Consider the following 22,212-nt stretch of genomic DNA (forward strand, 5'->3'; position numbering starts at 1 on the left):
GTATATTTTTTATAACCAATCTGCCTGTTACTTTTGATTGATTGATTGCTTATTTTACTTCGCGTTTTGTGCCTCTTGGCTAATTTGTGAAAATGGGGATAAGTGATGAAATGATTAAATTGATGAATGGACATTCACAAAGAACCAAGCCCAAGCGGAATTCGAACCCGGGACCCTTGGCATTGCAGCGCGATGTGCTAACCACTGAGCCACAGTGTCTGGCTGTTACTTTTGAGGTGTGCCTCATATTTTTTTTTTTTTTTTTTTTTTTTTTTTAAATGTACATTTTCATGTAAAGTAAAAGAAATATTGAAAAAATTAACATTGCCCTACATTACATTTTACAATATGTATCTTCAGTTGTACATATAGACTGACAATTCAGAAATTTCTTGTCGTGTTCCACCTTGGCAGTGAGTCATCAAACTTCCGTGATTGGTTATGGAATCAGGAGTTGTAGTTTCAAATCCTAGGGAAGTTGAAGTCTGATATTTCATTTGTATTATTTCGTGAATTTCACCAAACATCCTCATTATGACAATTAACCTGGAGGTGTTGAAAATTAACATAAAAAAAACAAAATATAAGTAAGTCCTGCATTGTACAACACAGTGTCTACAGCCAGGTAACTTCACTAGTTCTCCATTATGCAGTATTCAAAGAGTACTTTACCAGAAGTACAAGAACGGTAGAGACTGCACAGTTAAACAGTAAAGTGCCCATTAGATATATGCAGCTTCTAATCAAGCAATTTCTACCTTAAAGTCACTACATATTTTAAACATTGAATGTGATTTCAACAGCATGAGTAATGAAAGGTTAATATGGCGCATGATTTGTATTTTAAATTGATAAAGTTATTCCTAGAACCCTAGGTGTTATTGTGATCTTCTTATATAATACTTTTCTTTTCTTATAATTATTGGTAGATACTCCAGTGGATCTTCATCATATAACATTTAATTATTTATATTTGTTTAATTTTGTCATTTATATGTATTTTGTGGCACGAAGCATGTTTTATATTTTCAACACTCAAGCTAAATGAGTTTTTTTTCTGTATGTCATGTTGCTAATTTCTCTCTCGTTTCTCATTCTTAAATAGGATTTGATGATAGGTGATGAAGCAAGTAAACTTAGGTCAATGTTGGAAGTGAATTATCCCATGGAAAATGGTATTGTTAGGTATGTTTACATTCTTTGTTACCATATTTCTTTACATAATCGTGTAAGATTTTGCAAAAAAAAGTGGGGTGCGACCATTATGTGAAACTTTTTTTTAATTGTGCTGGTATTACTGGTATATAAACATCATTTATTACCAAATTGTCTTTGGTGTAAGATCAGGATGCACGAAATACTAGTGAATATACTTTACAATTGAATTGTCCAAATTGATGCATCTTATTTCTTTGCAACAGTTCAGTGAACATTTTTCCAGTATGAACAAAAAAGGTAACACATTGTTGTTCTTGATTTGTACATTATAGCCCAAATATTACACTTGAGAAAATTTACTACAGTGTTAACAAAATTTAATCTTATTTGTCTAAAAATTCTGTTTAAAAATTCATTGGTTTTGTTATCTGATGCACCAATGAGATGATTACACGATAAAAGAAGATTATAAACATTTTTTGGAATGAAAAAAAACAGGGCCCTGCGATTATGCAGTGCAATGCTATATTTTTCCTGTTTCAGTAGTAGAAGTAGCCATGTTTTTCATAAAGCTATTTCATGAGTTCTAATTGTAGATCACCATTGTTGCATGAATTAATGTAAAATTAATTTCAAAGATAATCATCATCATCCTTCACCGTTTCCTGCCTCTGGCTTGGTCGGCATAGAAATCAAGCCTCTCCATCTTCTGGTCTTACACCATTCCTCTCCTTCCACTGTGTTCTAATCATGTTCTCTTCTCCAAACACTCACTGCTATCTGCTCTTTCCACCAACATCTTGGTCTCCCCCTTGGCCTTATTCCCACTCCTTGTTCATTGTAAGCTCTTACTGGTAGTCTTTCTGCATCCATCCTCTGCATGTGTCTGAACCATCTCGTCTGTGCCTGATCTATCCTGTCCTAAATCTTCACCACCCCCACTGTCTGTTGGATTTCCTCATTCCTTATTCTATCCCTTCAAGTCTTCCCCAATATACTCCTTAAAAATTTCATCTCCACTGCCTGCATTATTCTTTTGTCTCTCTCCGTCATTGTCCAAGTCTCTGCTCCGTACGTAATTATTGACACATAGTATGTGTTATAGGAGGGTTACTTTTTAAGTAAGGTCCATTTTGCAATAAGAACGAACTAAGTAAATGTTTTTAAAAAGAAAACATTTATTTTCTGAATTTACATACACTTCTATATTTTTCTGCATAATTTCCTTGCCAGTTTAAACATTTATCGCAACGAACTACGAGTTTTCGGATACCCTCCTCATAGAAGAACTCTTCTGTCATTTCCACTTCTTCATCAGTGTCTAATGCTTGCCACCCAGAAAGGTCTTCAGATGGCGGAAGAGGTGGTAGTCGCTAGATGCAAGGCCTGGACTGTATGGCAGATGATCGAATACCTCCCAGCCAATCCAGAACAAACGGCGTGGAATGCTGTCGGCCGGTGTTTTACTGATTCATGACAATGCAAGGCCACATGCTGTGGCTCAAACTCAAGATCTGATCAGATCTTTTGGCTGGGAGGTATTTGATCATCTGCCATACACTCAAGACCTTGCACCTAGTGACTACCACCTCTTCCACCATCTGAGGATTTTCCTGGGCAGCAAGCGTTTAGACACTGATGAAGAAGTGAAGATGACCATAAGTAACTGGCTATCATCACAGGCGGCAGAGTTCTATGAGGAGGGTATCTAAAAACTCGAAGTTTGTTACGATAAATGTTTAAACCAACAAGTATATTATGTAGAAAATTAGAGAAGTGTATGTAAATTCAGAAGATAAATGTTTTTTTTAAAAAAACATTTACTTACTTCGTTTTTATTGCAAGACAGACCGTACTTAAAAAATAACCTTCGTATATTACCTTTTTGCATTTCATAGGTACATTCCTGTTCCGTATTAATCTTCGAACGCTTTGATATAGTCCACCACCCATTTGTCCTCTTCTGTTTACCTCCTCAAAGATAATGTAAACTCCTAAACAGAGTTTATTTACCAACAATTTTTCTATGAATTACGTAAAATACTGATCAATTGATTAAATTGTTTTTATTTTACTTTGCTTTTTGTGCCACTTTTGGCTAATTTGCAAAGATGGGGATGTGTGATGAAATTGATGAATGGACACTCACAAACATCCAAGCCCAGGCCGGGATTCGAACCCAGGACCCCTGGTGTCGTAGCGTGATGTGCCAACCACTCTGCCACGGTTTCCGGCGTAAAATACTGAGGCTGAGCTATGACCTGTTAAGTATTTGTTCTTAACAGCAGAAGATAGATCAGTATATGTACACATCATATTAAATGACAAACATTCTTCCAAGGCCCTGAGGGCCTCCCAGATGTCATGGTGTTGAACAGGCACCTTGTAATCAAGGGGGTGTAGGTTTGATCCCCAATTGCAGCACAGTGCTTTGGATCCCACTTGAAACTTGAAACTAGGCAGCCTGTCTGAGCATAAAGTGGACGTCAAGCAAGGACTCTTCATCTCCTTAATGTATCGAACCAAGTGACTGTAGTGGTCTTGCAGAAAAAGAAAGCTTTTAGGTTCATCTTTTTCTCTCTCTCTTTCTTTTCCTTTCTCTCTCTCTCTCTCTCTCTCTCTCTCTCTCTCTCTCTCTCTCTCTCTCTCTCTCTCTCTCTCTCTCTCTCTCTCTCTCTCTCTCTCTCTCTCTGTGTCTCTCTCTCTCTCTCTCCCCCCCTCCCTTGCTCCCCCTCCCCCCTTTTTTTGTACATAGCTTAGAAGCAATAGCAGAATCAATAGGAAAACTTGACAAATTAAGGAATGGTTTTCCCATTGCACATGGATTAATATTTTTTCTTATCTTGCGTTGCTTTGCTGGCAATTTTGGCTAATCGTGATGATGTATGTTTATTAGATGAAATTGGCGAAGAGGCAAAAGCCCATGCCAGGCTAGGACTCAAATCTGAAAACTGCTACTATACTTTGGTGTCATAACTAGGAGTCTAAGCATTCAAAATTCCTAATAATTTTGTACCAATATTCTATGGAGGGGAAAAAATTATTTTCTGATTGCATGACAGGTATTTTAATATTCTGATGTAATTATTGAATATTTTCAAACATCAGTTTGGTAAATTGATGCTTATAATAGTGTAGAATATTCAACCACTAATATTAATCAATATTTTGAACAACTCTTAATTGTTATGATTTTCAAGCATCGGAATCAGTATCTGTGGGAATCGGTGAGAGTATCTTCATCAGTTCAAAGTGGAATTTGCTCACATTAAAAAATATAAAAATGCCAAAATATGTACTCGGTGACAGTCTAGAGAATTATTTTGTTGGAAAATTTTTGGTAATTTTTTGGCTCCCAGAATATTACATCTCCTTCCTGTTAATATTATTAAAACATGTTCTAATAAGATTATTCCAATACTAATCAGTTGCGAACTATTCCTGATTCTTTCATTTTCACATTTGAATTAGGTTTCTCATATTTTTGTTCGTTTCTTTTGTCCTCCAACCTTGTCAACTCTCAGTCTCTCTTCACATATGATATATGTATCTGTATTGTTCGTGTAAATAAGTTATAAACAAACATTGTGTGTTACTTTTTTGATATTGTAATTACCGGTACTTCTTGAATGTTTAAAACAAGTTTAACCTCATTATTTTGTGGGTTTTTTTTCACTTCAATCCAGTGACACTGCATTTATGCAGAAATGCAAACACACATACTATATTCATGATAGATGCAGTACACGAGGTTTAAGAATTACTTACGTGAAATTTTGTATTTCCACATTGTGCAATTTAATGGTTATTTCCGATACATGGCACATGGAAATAACCATTAAATTGTGCAACGTGGAAATACGAAATTTCACGTAAGTAACAAATACCATAGTTTTTAAAGCCTACAAATTATTATTATTATTATTATTATTAATAATAATAATAATAATAATGTGTCCATACCAGTAGAGTATTGATTAATGTGCTACACCCCTAATATATCTTCAAATATGCAAGTGTGTAAGATTTGATGTACTTGCATCAGGAAATATTCAGTATGTATACAATTATAGATATAGTATTTACAAACACACGTGGACTAAATTCACACATCAATGTTGTTAACTCCCAGTGCACATGATCCTATCATAGTATGTGTATATACTTTTACCTATTTTTACTATTATTTTTCCAAATCTTCATTACAAAGGAAGGAGGAGTAGAAGAAGGAACTGTAATATGCATAGTTTCTGGAATCTTAATGTATTTGTTCTTCTAGCTTATCAATATACACTGGTTAATCACTGACAACATCTGTTTCAGAAACTGGGAAGATATGTGCCATGTATGGGACTACACATTTGGTCCTGGTAAGATGAATATTGAGCCCAAGGAATGCAAAATATTGTTGACAGAACCACCAATGAATCCGACAAAGAATAGGGAGACTATGATAGAGGTAAGTATTTTGCTTTGGTTAAAAATATTCCGGCTGTTTTGTAGCCTAATGCTGAGTTCTTTAGCCTTTGGTTTGAAGAAGTCAAATGTGAAATTTATGTTGAAGTATACATTTTTCTGCTGATTACCCTGTGAAGATGTGAATTATCAAAAATTTTACTCTTCTTCTTGCATGTATGTATTGATTGTATTACGCTCCTCATTTCTGTAGAACTACAGTTAATAAAGGCACATTGTCAAGGAGTCCCTTCATCTGATATTTATTTAAAAAAACAGGAAAGTGAAGATTGCAATCTCTCGCAGTTATAGCTGATCTCCATGGCAGAGTGGTTATCACAGTGTGCTATGATGCGAGACTCTCCAGGTTCGAATCACAGCCTGGGCATTGGTGTTCTTTGTGAGTATCTCTTCATCAACTTCATCACATCATTGAATCTTTCTCTTCTTTGCAATTAGCCAAAAGTGGCAGGAGAGCAACACTAAATAACAAAAATTAAATTAAATCTTAAAGTTATACACTGAGAGCAAGGGGTTGCTTGAATATATGACTTCTCTGTATTTCGCCACATGTGAAATGTTTGTGTGCCTGTGTGATGCATGGCAGTGGCATGCCCAATATATTCAAAGGGGAGGGGGGTTACGTATACTTTTTTTTAGTAGTCAACTCTTCATTTTCCTATCTTCTCCTGCCTTTGTCGTTCTTTTTTCATGAATACTTGGCCAAAAGAGAGTCATGACCTCCACCCCCACCCCATTTGGGCATGCCACTGATTCGTAGTGTGATGGAAGGTAACACATTATGATGTGAGAAAATGTAACATATATATCTGTGGATAAAGGATGTTTCATAGATTTCAATTTTCTTTATTTTTATGTAATGTATAATTATATATATAATTTTTATTACTCTGTGTATATTACATAAACTGTTTTTGCACTGAAAATGTGTGGTTTATAATTGCAGAAGATGTTTGAAAAATACCAGTTTGCTGGAGCATACATAGCTATACAAGCTGTTTTGACCTTGTATGCTCAAGGCCTTCTTACAGGCGTAGTTGTTGATTCCGGGGATGGAGTGACCCACATATGCCCTGTGTATGAAGAATTTGCTCTCCCTCACCTTACAAGGAGACTGGACATTGCCGGAAGAGATATCACACGATATCTCATCAAGGTAAGCAGCAACCTGTAATTTCAAGGATAAAAGAGGTACATTTGGACATTATTCACATGCAGAAAGAGTAGGGTTGAGCTGATACCACTTTGAACCATGTTCCAATACTCTTATTCATTCTCACCAATACCAATGCAGGTGCTTGAAAATTGTAACAATTAAAAGTTGTTCAAAATATTGATTAATATTAATCTCCAGTCTTAAGCAACAATTTTCCAATTTAATTTTATTTCCAAGGGTTGGTAACATGATTAAGCCTTATTTCCATGACAGAAAAAAACACAATGCTGACCATGTCAGTCTATATCAGTAAGAAAGACAACAACGACCGACCGACCTACCTACCTACCTCCCTATTTCTGCATGTGGTTTCTCCTGTCACGTAATTGACATCTAACCTGAGTGATAAGTAATTGACAGATACCTTCCAATTGTTTTTCACAATTTTCTTATAATTTCCCCTCACATCTGGATGTGGAGAGATTCCTTATCTGCTGGTCTTTTTCCCCTCTCCTTTCCCCCTTCTTATCCTTTCCACTCTTTCTAACACACTCCCATTCTTTGTTGATTCTAAGTCCTCCATTCCAGTTCATTATGTCTTCTCCTCTATTGCCTTGTAATAATTTGTTTCCTCCCTTCCTGTATATTCTTTTTCAACTTTCCTAAGCACTTTGCATAATTTCTCTGCGGTCAAGGTTGGCAATTTACTTATGTTTTTTTTATGTAAATTACACATAATTTACTAACCATTTACTTCGTGTAGAAAACCAGTTTTTTATGCAGATGTAAAAAACTAATTTTATTTTGTAAATTAGTAATATAAAAACTACTTTAATTGTATTACATTTTCTTACATATTTCAGCACAAAATCATTATTTTCTGAAGATTCCTCATGCCCTCACCCTCACTAACAGATTTTTAAAAAACAGAATTGTTCTTTCACTTATTTTTATGAATTGAGAAACCTGCTGATGTATATACGTCTTGCATTAGTTCCTGTATTTATAACATAACATAATAATTATTGACAATTTATTTGAACTAGATTTCAAAGTCTTAGTAACAGTTTCAAAATCCTTTTTCGTGTGTATTATACACTTGCATAGGCTAATTATGATGTGAATATGAATATGGCAGTTTGTAAAATTCCAATGTAAGAGCACAAACAAATTCGAAAGGAACATTTTTTAAAGCCTTTTTTTTAGTTTTCTACCAATGCCAACTGCCATAAATAACAATAACCATCGCTAAAACCTTGTTTCTCTTAATTTTTAGGTTTGATTTTAGTTTCTTATGTACTGTACGTTTTCTACGTCTTTTATGCATACAGAAAACCTTTTTTTTTATGCATAATTGCACAACTCTGTCTGTGGTGTCTCCCATACTCCTTACACCAAACCATCTCTCTTTTTCTCTCCTCCCCCCAGTGGCGTGCCATGGATTTTCGAAAGGAGGGGGTTAGGTATACATTTTTTATTAGGCAGCCCTCATTTTGCCATCTATTCCTGCATTAGATGTTCTTTTTTTTTAGGAATACTGGGACAAAGGGGGGTTATAACCCACCAACCCACCTTGGGCATGACACTGCCTCCCCCTCATCTGATCCTTTCTCCTCTTTCTTTTTCCTTCTATTGATATTATGTCTGTATTTCTTTTCATAGCTGTTCTTTTCTAGTTCTTTCCATAGGCTGTTCTCCTTTCTCCGTGTATATTTTCTTTATTCTGTCCTTCCTTTTTCCTTATAAAATTTTGTTTTGATGCGTCACTCACATCACTTCTTTTGTGGCAGAACAATCTGATGGCACACTCCTTTTGATACCATGTGGTCTCAATATCCTTTCATCTCCTTTTTGATCATTACATCGAAGAAACTTAATCTCCCTTCCCTTATATATCTCGAAAGAATCATCTTCATATGTACAAGACAGAATTATTTTGTCCCCTTCTTCTATGATTACTTCCTTTTCCCATTTATTCTTTACTAGTTCTGCTAAAAGTGGATCCTATATTCAGTCTTTTACTAATTTTCATTATTTTGGTGCCCACTTTGATGTAACCATTGTTCCTAGTTGTTTCCATTGCTTTCACTCCTATTACATCTTGTCTCATCTTTTTTCGAACAATGTCCACTACTTATACCCTCTTGATGCTTGAGAACATGTTTGTCACATCTAAGCTGAACATTATCGTTTCATCCCCACTATTCTTCAGACCTTTAAGTTCCACCGGTTGCTCACTGTTTTTCACCGCTATACTTTCTTGTTCCTTTACTAAGACATCTGTCACCTCCTTTTTTGTTTCCTTTCCAAGGGTTCCAATATATTGTTCCTGCAATCCATTACTGGTCCCAACTTTATCTCTTCTCTTGTGTGCTTCCTTATGCATTTTATATAAGGTATATCACTTCGCATGCATGATCAACAGACATGATGCATGCTATTGTGCAGCTTTTCATGAAGGTTCATTTTTCAACTGCACTTCTATGCTGGCATAGACATGTAAAAACAAATATTTAGTCTATTAAATTCTGTTTTGTTTGCTTTACTTTCAGCTTCTTTTGCTCCGAGGATATGCCTTCAACCACTCGGCAGATTTTGAAACCGTGAGAATGATGAAAGAGAAGTTGTGCTACATTGGGTACAATATAGAGACTGAGCAGAAGCTAGCCCTCGAAACAACAGTTCTGGTGGAATCCTATACTGTAAGTAAGAATTTGTATAGGTGTGACTCTCTTTAAGGTTTTTCTTAGGGCTTATCGTGTATTGATGTATGTGGATAGCAGGGTCGATTCAAGTGTAAATTTTAAGTCATTGATTTTGCATGATGCTAATTGACTGTTCGACTGTTATTCTGCAAGTCTTATCAAGAATTTTAAGTGTAACAATATTAATCAATTTAAGCTTCAAGGAAGTTGTGATTGTCATAGTTTTTGTGCCACCTCTGTAATATTTCTATTGGAAATTCCAGGATCAAGCCCATCTAGGCATGATTTTTGTTGTATCTGTCTGTGTGTCTTCATTAATTTTGTCTAATCATTGTTTGTCCTTATTCTCACAATTAGCCAAAAGTAACAGAAAAGCAACACTAAGTGAAAAAATGCAAACACACAATTTTTATTTAGAATTGACATAGTAACTTCATAATTTAACATACTTCACATAACACATTAAAATCTATTGCGCATCTTCGTCTGAAAAAGACCCTGTTCGAGGGTGGAAACATTACGTTTTTAGTGTATATTTTTTGTATAAAATAAATTTTGCCTTGGTGAGCATTTTTATGTTTCATAAACATGGAAACAAGGCTCAACAGTGTTACCATACTTCATGTGATGTCCTGACCTCTAGAATGTTAGTGAGGAAATATTCAAACAGCATGCAATGAAAACCAAATTGTACACTGATTACTAATGTAAACAAAACATACAAAATGTTGTTCACTTTTTGGTTTATGTGACAATTCCACGAGTTAGTCACAACAAGAAAGAATGGTGAAACAAATTGAGAAAACAAGAACAGTCAAACATCCAGGATTTGAGCCTACCGCTGGCACTGTAATGCTCTGTGCTGACTCCTGCACCGTGGAGGGATTTTTAATAACATTCAAAATTATTTCTTCTCTTCCAGTTACCAGATGGGAGAATTATAAAACTTGGTGGAGAACGGTTTGAAGCTCCAGAAGCATTGTTCCAACCTCATCTCATCAATGTTGAAGGTCAAGGTGAGTTGAAAATAAGTTCTGTTAAAATTCTATTAAAGCTAAGAAAACGTACATTCTCGTAATGGTTTGCCAAAATGTCCATCTGCATATATTGTCAGTAGTGATGAACCAGTTTGAAAATGTTACTAATACAAATATAAAATTGTACCAATAATATATTTTACACCTCCTTAATTAATGTATATAACCAGGTAACTGTAATGGAAAAGAACAGCATAGTTAAACGTTTATTTACAAAACTATTAATTTGTTCCAGCCTTAATTTTCAGTTGTTATTTATTGTTTAATAGCAACAGAGAGGGTTTTTCCTGGGTTCGAATCATATCCTGGGTGCTCTTTGTGAGTGTCCTTTCATTAATTTCATCGTATCATCACTCATGATTATTGTTGCGATTAGCCAAAATAACGTAATTCAATCAGTCATTAGATAGGGGCTATTGTAATAGATGTTTGCTACCTCCAATGGCATAAGTCCATATAGGGAGCTTTCTAGACCCTACACATATGAATGAATATCATCTTGGTCTGTTGGTTGTGCATGTGCAGGCTGCAAGGGCCTGCGTCACTTCTGTCTGCAGCTCCCCTTGAAGAAATTTATTGAGTAATCTAATTTGAAATATTTCGAATTGTCCAGTACTTTAGTTTTGTGTTTTTGCTTCTAGCACATTGGATTAGCCTTGTCACGTTCTTTTGTTTCTCTTTTCTTTTGTCAATGTGCTTAGCATGCATACATTATGGAATATGAAAGTATCTTAAAAGAAACTGTAGTATGTCAGAAACATCAACTTTTTCAACAAGTTTTAGCTACACAATTTTCATGATTCATTATTTTTTCTCAATAGGAAATAATTGCTTTTTTATATCCAGGATATTTTGGAATAGTAGATTAAGATAAACAGCATGAAATTAGGGACTAAAATAAATTAAAAATCTGAAATCTGGGAAAACATGTTGGTCTATTATCACTCTGAAGGATAATGTGGGAAAGTGCAAAATCTGGGAATGTAAATTTGTGGTTCCAATGTATATTTTCATGGTGATTTTTCTTACAACTTCAGTTTTGCGTTTTCAGGTATAGCTGAGTTGGTATTCAACACCATACAAGCTGCAGACATTGATATTCGTTCCGAGCTGTATAAGCACATCGTTCTCTCGGGAGGATCGACCATGTACCCTGGATTGCCCAGCAGATTAGAACGTGAAATTAAACAGTTGTACCTGGAACGTGTATTGAGAGGAGACACTGAGAAGCTTTCTGTAAGTTATAACAAACAACATAATGTCTACTAGAAAATCATTGTCTAGTACTTCTACTACTGCATTCCTACTCTTCTCTCATCTTTAAGTGAATAATTTCCTTTTGCCTGTGTGAAGATCAAACCTACTATACGCCTATTTACTTGAAAAGAGAGGAGAGGTGCTCTCTCAAAACATGTGTTAGATTAGGTATTAATAGTAGAAGCACTAGACATTATCAGCTATAGCATATGCCCACTGGTGGGGTGTAAGGGGTACCTTCCACGTAGGCACCCAAAAGTCAACCTCACTTCCACGTAGTGTACCCTGGACTAAAGACTAACGAGGCTCTGGCGACTGGCCCCATGGAAAGTATAATTTTGTTTGGGTTGTCCTGTGTTTTGTCCTTATTTGTGCTGAGTGTTCTTTGCAGCCTCGGCTTTTAACAACAGTCAGAACATTTTAATATTTTATGATTTTAATTAAGCAACGTTAGAGTTGTTACGTGTAACGGTAAGGGGCTGGACCCCGTATAGTGTGACGGGTGCAAAATAGCCTTAGTGCTGACACACCCAAAATTTTTAAAATCAAATCAAATCAATATGCCCACTGGTAACAAATGGGTGCCAGTAACGCTGCATATTTGGTGTAAGAATAAAGATGGGTTCTATCTTTTTTCTTACACCGAAGATGCAGCATTAGACTGCGAAAATTATAATTTTTCCACTGTCTGGTGAGTGTTTCCTTTCTCCTTTGATTTTTATTTAGCCCATTTGGCCCTCCTTGCTTTTAAGTCCTTGCTTCTCCATGTGTCCAAAGCATGAAGATACATGGAGAACCTTCCCTGACCACCTTCCTAGACAAATTTAACCACTTCAACTCCATCAATTTCACCTGGACCCACTCCACCAACCAAATCACCTTCCTGGATGTGGATGTGCACATGAAGGAAGGACATTTGGAAACCTCCATCCACATCAAACCTACCAACCATATGCAATACCTACACTTCTCCAGCTCCCATTCGTTCCACACCAAGAAAGCCATCCCATTCTCCCTGGCCCTCAGAGGTCAACGCCTCAACACCTCAGCCACCTCCCGACAGAACTATAACCTCCGCTTACACCAAGCCTTGACCAACCGTGGATATCCTTCCACCCTGGTTACTAAACAAATATCCCGAGCTGCTTCATACACTCCCACCAAGAAACCTGCCACCAATCCCCCTGCACTTGTCACCCAATATCACCCCCACCTCAACAAAATCAGACACACACTACGTTCCCTCCTTCCCATCCTGCACAGTGATCCTGACACCAGGAATATCTTCCCCGACAAGCCTAGAGTGGTTTTCAAATGCCCTCCCAATCTCCAAAACATCCTGGTCCACCACAATCCACCTACTCACAATCAACTCGCACCTGCCCACAAATGCAACCGCCCAAGGTGCAAAACCTGCCCCATATTTGTCACTTCCCGCACCCTCCAGATCCACACTGCCACCGGCAAATTCACCCTCTACCCCAAGGAACCTGCTACAGCTCTAACCTAATTTATATCCTCATGTGCAACATCTGTGGGAGCTTCTACCTGGGGGAAATATCCACAGCCCTGAACCTCCGCCTCAACAACCACCGCTCCTCCACCCAAAACATGGACTTTGCTGTTGCCATTCACACCAAGCACCACAATATTCCTTTTAATGACTGCTTCCAGGTAGCGATCGTCCACTCCTTGTCCCAAGCCACCAACACCTCAACGTAGAAGATCGTACATACGTACATATCGACCATGAATGCACCCCCAGGCCTGAACAAAGCCACCCAGTAATGCCCCTCATCCTCAATCCTCACCCCCACCACCACCTTTCCCCAATCCCCCCCATCACCACACAGTTTTCGACAAGCCTGGCGAAAGAACCACTTATATTTTTGTGGCACTGTCACTGGGGACCTGGCAACACTGCAGGTCATGCTAACTCTTCGTTCTTGTTACAAAGTTCTACAATGTTTCTCTACTACTGAAGATGTGACATACCGTCACGAAAATTTGAAGTTTTTGTGCGTCCGGTTTGTGTCCCCTCTCTCCTCTTTCACTTTATATATATATATATATATATATATATATACATACACACACACACACAGGGTGAGTCATAATTATGTTATCACTTATAGCGATGAGGCACGTGAAATTCAATATCTGCAAAGAACAGAAAGACGGTTACATATGTGTTATACACTTGTTACAATGTGGTTCACATTCCATTCTGTCATACAGGATGTATCACACTTAAGCTCAAGCACCGCTACAGATAACAACAACAACAAATTACCCATTTAAGTGTTAACATAATTATGACTTACCCTGTTTTTAGAAAAATGTTTCTTGAATTAAAGTATTTATTATACATATTTATATATTATACACATTTATGTTTTGCATTATTGGAAGGTAAAACAACAAATATTTGTTACCTCTAATTGTTGATAAATTCCAATGTGAGGATATTGGTAGCATAACATATATCCAGACTAGAATATTCAACCTTACTCCATGTTGCTTTAAGCATGTTTGATGTTTAGTTGTCACAGGTTCCTCAGTTTGTGGCATCAGAATCAAATGCCTCTACAAGTTGGGATGTTCTCTCCCATACTGTGTTCTAAAATGACAGTGAGCAGCCATAACTAGTGGCATTCATATTTAATTTTGAAAAGTGTGAGGTGCATTTTCCTAACATGTTTTGTCATGAAATGATGCAAAATGTGCAATAAACTCTTAAACACAAAATTTAGAGTTTATTTACCGATGTGGCTCTTCCTGAAGTCTGAATTACCCTGTGAGTTATAATCGCGAATAAGTGATTATTTCTGCTGTAAATATTTGCAAAGCAAAAATGGACACCTTCACACAGGAATAAACTTAAAATTCTAAAAACCACATAAATGTGCTATTAGTAGGGAATGTTTATTTTGTGTAATAAGTGTAGTTTTTAAACCTCATTAGTGTTTTATTAACATTTTAACACCAGATGGCATTTTATATACTGCTTTTGATCCTGAAATATGCCTAGTTTTTGTACCGAAATATTGATATTTTATTCACCACAAATATGTGGCCGAAGCCATGACAAATTAACTAGTAAACATAGAAATAATTCTAACTCTTACCAAGGTCTCTATCTGGCAGTTTGCAGTATGCATGGGGTATGGGGGGGGGGGGAAGATGAAAATATTTCCCCATTTGAGTGGTGCAAACTGGACACGTGTATAATAAATACTTAATTTTATTTCACATGCATTCACATCTGGAAATATGTAAAGCAGTAATGTCTCGAAGTTAATTTCGTGTATTTCATTCTTATGATCAATCAATATTTCTATCTCACTCTTATTTCATTTTTCCCCACCAGAAATTTAAAATCAGAATAGAAGATCCCCCACGCCGAAAGAACATGGTATTTATCGGAGGAGCTGTTTTAGCCGATGTGATGAAGGATCGAGACACCTTCTGGATGTCACGGGAAGAGTACCAGGAGAAAGGGGTCAAAGTGCTTTCCAAACTAGGAGTGAGAGCAAGTTAGTGCACAAGAACTAAATAAAGAACACTATACCAGGTGAACTAGTGTTGAACGATTATTTCCAATGTGAAAGAGGATGTGTGAATGATTTGATATTTTGTATGTGATTATATAAAATTATATAATTAATTTAAATGGTGCTCCTGTATTGATGGTGATTCTTTATTGTCACAATGTAATCTGAATAATTTATAAGTGCAATACTATTATTTTTAATACACATTACTGTTAATTACAGTATGTTCCTGTTCTGAAATTTACAATGTTGTAGCAGGTCAAGCTCTGTTAAGTATGTACAAGTAAGACAACCTGATCTTGAGCTAGAGCAGGTAGTGCTTAAATAGATCTAATTTGTGTTTCTTCAAGAGAAAAAGTCTGTATTAAGACCACTAGAGTTGGAAAAAAGCTGGCCTTTTCAAATGGACATTTTTTGCTGATAACAATATGGCTTTTGGGTGGGGGTGGGGGGAATTTTTGCAAATTGCAGCTAACCTATTTCATTTACCATTTCACTTGAGAGTTTAGAGGTTTATAATGCCATAATTTGGAACTAGCAGCCAAGAGAAATATTGGCCATTGCTTCTAGTTATTGATTTGTCTTATGTGTGGGTACATACTCAATGTCATAGTGGTAGCACAGTTGTTTTGTACTCAATGGGCACTGAGTTAAATCCCTGGTGGAGACATATTGCATAGTGGTTCAGACTCCAATTTTAAACTGTAGACCCAGTCCTGATTAACCTATCTGAGTATAAAATGAATTTAAAGAATTAAAGGAAACAATGTTCCCAATATGTGCACAGAATTACACCTATTACATGACACTGTTTAATGCTTAATAAGATCAGTTATTAGTTAAACCCAACATAAAACAAATAAACAGCATGATAAAAGGCACTTAAAAAGTCTGTCCAAGCTTTCAAGTCCATCTTGGTGTCATAATCAGTGCTGATAGAGGGGTGGACCATGACCAGCACTGATGAAGACTCCAAGATGGAGTCGAATGCTTGGACAGGCTTGTCCAATGCTTTTTATAATACTGTTGTTTTGTCTTGTGTTGGCTTTTACTAAAATTTTGCCGACACGTGGCGTAAGAAGCTTTTATTATCACAAGATCAGTTTTCTACTATAAGAGAGATTAAGGTTTAATTTAGCTTCTTAGAAATGTGAGTACTATTGGTGGGGGGAAAAGCTGCCTTTTGATTGATTTTTTTTAAATAAGAAATCCCTCCCCAATGGCATAATGGCAATCATGTTCCCTTGAAATGAAAGGTTCCCTGTATCAATCCCCAGTGGAGGCATAGTGGTTCAGATCCCATTTTAAACTGTAGGTCCAAGCCCATTTAGCCTACTTAAGCACAAAGTGACAAACTTTATATGATAAAGCCTGATTTAAATAAGGGAAAAACCCTTCTACAACCATCTATTTTCTTTTCGGCCTGTTTTAAGACACTAGGTGGCCAGGTTGTGTGGTTAAAATACATTGTGACTTCCTCTGCACTTTGGTTTAGTAGCCATTACCAGGTGTGCTGGTTAATAATTCTTAATTGATCCAAAAGAAAACAAGTGTATCTGGGGAGAAAGGTAACAAATACTTTATTCAAAGTATGCGCCATCGCTAGCTATACACTGTGCCCATCTGTCTGTTAAATTGTGGATGCCCTTCCAGAAGGGTGATCCAGTCAGCAAGCCATTGTTCGACACCTTTATAATTGTTGAAGTGTTGCTGGGAAAGTGAGTGAGACATCGATGAAAACAAGTGGTAGTCCGAAGGGGCTATGACTGGTGAGTATGGAGGGTGGGGCAAGAATTTCCAGCCAAGTGCAGAAATGGTGTCTCTGACGCCTTTCGCTGTGTGTGATGAGGCGTTGTCGTGCTGCAAAATCACTTTTCCGTGTCTTGTCGCCCAATCTGGCCACTTTTCGATCAATGCATGGTTCAGATTGATGAGTTGTTGACGGTAGTGAACGGCATTTACGGTTTCATCTGGTTTCAGAAGCTCATGGTACACCACATCCTTCTGATCCCACCAAGTGCACAGCATTGTCTTCCTTCCGAAGCAATTCAGTTTTGCAGTTGATGTTGTCCTGGGTCAACCCATGACTTTTTGCATTTTGGGTTCTCAAAGTAGATCCATTTTTTGTCCCCAGTCACTATCCGATGCAAGAAAGACTTTCTTTCATGCCGAGAAAGCAACACTTCACACACCGTTTTTCGCTTTTCCATTTGTCTGTCGTTCAGATGATGTGGGACCCATTTTCCTGCCTTCTGGATCATTCCCAACATGAAGACGATCATATATGGTTTGGCGACCAACATTTAACTTCTCTGCCAGTTGTTGCATTTGCGTATCGTCTTCGTCCAACAGTGCTTGCAATTTGGCATCTTGGAATTTTTTCGGCTGGCCTGGGCGGTCTTTGTCTTTCAAGTCGAAATCAACACTTTTGAATCGTCTAAACTAACGCACACGTGTCTTGCGGTAAGACATTGTCACTGTACGTTTCCACAAGGATACGATTGCTTTCACTCATGTTTTTCTTTTGATTGAACAAGAAAAGCAGGACGTGCCGCACATGCTCCTTATTTGGTTTGAGGGTCAACATGTTTGCCACACAAACCCAATATCACGATCATTTGCACTCGGTTGCACATCCACGGCGTTTTGACAGGTACTGTCCTGGCAACACACTGATGTAACAGTTGAGACTCCACCAACCGTTGCTTCCAGCACATCCAGCGACAAAATTAAGAATTATTAACCGGCACACCTGGTAAGTCAAACTATTAAGCCAGAATACAGATATTTTTTGCTGAATACAAGTGTAAAGGGGTATGATACCAGATTTCCATGGAGTTTTACAAACTTGAGTCTAGGATACTTTAAAACATTGAATATAATTTTCAATTTTAGAAACAGTCGAGAAAATTCTTCTGAAATATGAAGGTTATAGGGAAGAAAAGGATCCATTCAAAAAAGCTGGCTTTTTGCAACTCTGCTGCTTAATGTCTGTCTATGAATTACATGTCAAAGATTGTATTTTAAATTTCAAAATGAGTGTATCTTTGCATTAGAGGGGTAAACAAAAGCTGCAGAGCAAGGAAAATGCAGCCAACCAATGTGTACTAATGTATTTTCATTCATTTGAAAAGTTGGAAAAATCTGGAAAAAAAAACTAGAAAAACTTGGGGGATAACCTTGTATTTTTTTTCAATAAATCCTTTATTTTTCCAACTCGAAAGAACACATAAAATCTTATGTGCCTGTATGGATGATATTGTTTATTATTGGCAAATTTATTACTAATTTTTCAGATCCAATATTTCCACAAATAGACAGGGAATTACTTTACAGTTTCATCATACATGTGCACTGGTGATCATGTTATGTGTACAAATCATGTCTTGCCATTGAACAGTTTTGGGTTCAGATCCTGTCCAGGTATGTCCCTTCATCACTTCATCCTCATCAATGCACTCAACCTAAAGAGGGAGAAAAGTCGCATAAAGTTAGTAAAATAATATTTTTCTGGTATAATAACAATACACCTTACATGAATAATGAGAGTTTGGTCACTGAAATCAAAAGGCGAATAAAGCAATTTTCCCTAAAGCACAGGGAATTATTACATATTTAAGATGTGAAATCAGAACCAAACATTTAATTGGGGTGCAAATGTATTAGTCAAATTTAACCCTGAATATTTACTGCTTTCTGTTGGACTTGTACTGTGGATATTCAGTTCAATTCATATCACTACCATTATCACCTTCCATATGTGTAAGAAGGTTTCAAGTCTCAAATTTATTTTTAAATTTATGCTCTTGCAATAACAGCAAGGCTGTAGAAATCTGGTCATAAAAGAAGAATTAAGCATCAACTACTCGGGTAAGTAATGATGCAATTTTCATATACACGCATTTCTAAAACAAGCAGATAAGTTCCATACTGAAATGAAATCCACAACCATTGTTTGCAAGTTATTGTTAATTGAGTATTAGTTGACGTGATGATTGGGTGCATGCAAAATTATGCAATACCTGTTTTTTTCATTCTCCGGCTTTGACTAACCAAGTTATTTTCCCAACTAAATAAGAGTAAGTGTCTCATAATAATGATCCGTGGTGTAACAGTCCGTGAGGGCCAGTGCCTACCAGTCGACCGCTTGACCCACTCCCACCGGAGGTGGGAGATCATCCATAGCAGTTATGGGGTGGTCAGCATGACAAATCCCAAGTCGTTGCTGTATTTCCATGACTGGGTTATGCTACTCATTCATAGCTGCCCAATTTCCTCATGATGATGGATGGCCACTGGCCTCACTACTACTACTGCCAGTCCCAAACGCTTCCTCCAGGAGACCTGCATGGTTCCATACTTGGAGCCCAAAGCTTCTGCCTTAGATGCACCACCATGGTGCATTTTTGACTTGCTTTGACTTTCTTTGCACCGAAGCATTAGTTGGTTGCACAGTGCAACACTGAGTTGTCTAGTTTGAATTGGAGTCAAGTAGTGTATTTGGTGTTTGCACTACCTTCTGGACCGGTGTAAGTGTGGTGTATGGTCACGTGGTGTGTGCTGACTAATCAAATGACTGTTTAAAGCAGCAGACAGGCATTTGTTGAATCTGCTGAACTTGAACACCGCTTTCCATCTAGTTGGTTGAGCATATCCACTCTGGCACTAGATGCACCTGCACTGCACCGAGTGTCAAAAAGTGCAGCAAACTAGACGGGGCTAGTAAGTATCTTACTTCTCATACGTAACTTTCCAATTGTGATACTTCTATAATCAGGAGGATGAATCCATATAAAATTTACTGATTTTATATAAAAACAAACATTTTTACAAAGAACCCAAAGGATTTCTTATGCGCTGAGTAAAACAACTTAGCTGCATATTAGGAAATTTATTTTACAAATAATTACAAAATTAGGACATGAATTACACCCACGTACTGAGTTAATGATCATTTGTAGAAATATTGTATCAGAAAAAATATTGCCAATTTTGATAATATGTTGGTGTGCTGGTAACAACCAGTATTAATAAAGTACTGATTAATATGCCCATTCCCTAATGTTTAGGATAAACAAATCATTTCTTACACAAATTTAAAGAATGGAAAAGATCATAAGAGAAAAGGCTCTAGCATAGTATAGAGAACATAAATTCTGTTCTGTTAAAAAGAAAAGAATGGTCATAAATATACAGTAAACGTAAACTAGTATGTTAATCATTCCTTATACTTCTACAGTATACACATACCAGCGTAAGAAGCTGTCTAAACTTCAAATTAGGAGCTCGACAATGGGTTGTGTGCATAAAACTGAGTACCTCTCACTTCTCAGCATTTTGAAGCTCTTACTCCACTGTGAATGAATGTAAAGACCGAGGATCTGTTCACATTTTGATATGAATTAAAAAGAATACATTCTCGGAAATTTAGCAAACTATATGGTTTACCGATAGCAATAAAGTACAAATATTAAATTTACCAATATTCAATATATCTCATGCAAACGTGTAAATGTTCTGTGAAGAACATAGGCTTATTAACCTACTTAATGTGTGCAAACAGATTACTGCAATGGGGTTTTGTTTGACAAAGAAGCTGCATATTTAGACATTTACTTTACAAAACTAGGGTATTTGAGTGTTTATATCCTAACAAATAACAAAATGATGGAATTTTGTGCAAATTCCAGCCTTTCTATAGATATACCAGTTGTTAATTTCACGGTTACCAGGTCATAAAAAAAAATATGGGTATGAGAAATCATCAGATCAGAAAGCATGCGACAGAGGATTGTATACTTAAGAAAATGGAGTACAGTACATGCTGTGCTTCCATTGGAGTACATGTTCATGAGAACCTGCTCATTTTTGTCCATACAGCCCAGTATATTGTATTAAATAATACTTCCAACAGAGAAATTTTGATGTGTGGCCAGCACACTTGTTCTCTTTATGTTGATATGTAATTTTGTATCTTTTGATTTTATTTGTTCAGGTGTATCGTTACTTTGATTTTTTCTACAACAAATTCAGTGTTTGTTGGCAAAATATGTAAATTACTATTGATGTGTGATCAGCACACTTGGTTCACTTTATGTTGATATATTATTTTGTATCTTTTGATTTTATACATTCAGTTGTATAGTTACTTTGACTTTTTTTAATATCTACAACAGATTCAGTATTTGTTGACAAAATATGTAAATTAACTCTGTCTCATTAAAGAAAAATTGTAAATTTTTGGAGTTCCATTTTTAACCCAATATTTGAGATTTCCGGATTGCAATAGGTTTGGAGGTGAATTTGGTTATTATTCCTTTTAATTCTCTCAATATTAGTGACATTATTATGCAATGTTAATTGAACATTACCCATTATCTAGTGCTTTTAACTATACTTATTCATTTTAAGAGAACTCCTCTTCTTTCATGTTTGTGACCAAAATTGTTTTTGCCTGTGGTGGGGAATAACACCCATCAACAGACCTGGGATTTTACTACAAATCTGGTACGGTAACCAACTACTCCATGACACCCCCCTGAAATTGTGTACCAATTTTTGCTCCACTTATGCTACTATTGCTAATTTTTGAGGGGACCATGTTTGCTTCAATTCTTGCTCAGAAATTAGCAATAGCGTAGTACAGAATTTCAGGAGGTGCTGTGTAGTAGTTTGTTTGCACACTAGATTTGTAGATTTCCTCACTACCGGTAAAAAGAAATTTGTTCACCTGAAGATTAGAATAAGTATGCAATGGGTAATGTTCAATTAACATTCCTTAGTTTGGAACTAAATAGTCAAAATATGAGTGGCGTGAGTGTAGCATGCCAGTCAGAGTTTCAATTATGGAATCTTTTTTAAGGTTTGAG

The 22,212-nt window shown here is 36.6% G+C and overlaps 1 protein-coding gene across 2 annotated transcripts in view; it reads left to right on the forward strand.

Moving 5' to 3' along the window:
- Arp2 (Actin-related protein 2) overlaps positions 1-21,577 on the forward strand; it is a 34,038-nt gene extending 12,461 nt beyond the window's left edge. For both annotated transcript variants that reach the window (XM_083111462.1, XM_083111463.1), the window contains 7 exons: positions 1,106-1,185; positions 5,482-5,617; positions 6,581-6,790; positions 9,343-9,492; positions 10,418-10,511; positions 11,584-11,768; positions 15,160-21,577. In XM_083111462.1, coding sequence (XP_082967588.1) covers positions 1,106-1,185; positions 5,482-5,617; positions 6,581-6,790; positions 9,343-9,492; positions 10,418-10,511; positions 11,584-11,768; positions 15,160-15,330 — 1,026 coding nt within the window. In that variant the 3' untranslated portion in view covers positions 15,331-21,577. The remainder of the gene's footprint in view (positions 1-1,105; positions 1,186-5,481; positions 5,618-6,580; positions 6,791-9,342; positions 9,493-10,417; positions 10,512-11,583; positions 11,769-15,159) is intronic.
- The last annotated feature ends 635 nt before the right edge of the window (positions 21,578-22,212 follow it).

This window comes from Lepisma saccharinum, chromosome 25 (genome assembly GCF_977018435.1).
Source record: "Lepisma saccharinum chromosome 25, izLepSacc3.1, whole genome shotgun sequence".
Lineage (NCBI taxonomy): Eukaryota > Metazoa > Arthropoda > Insecta > Zygentoma > Lepismatidae > Lepisma > Lepisma saccharinum.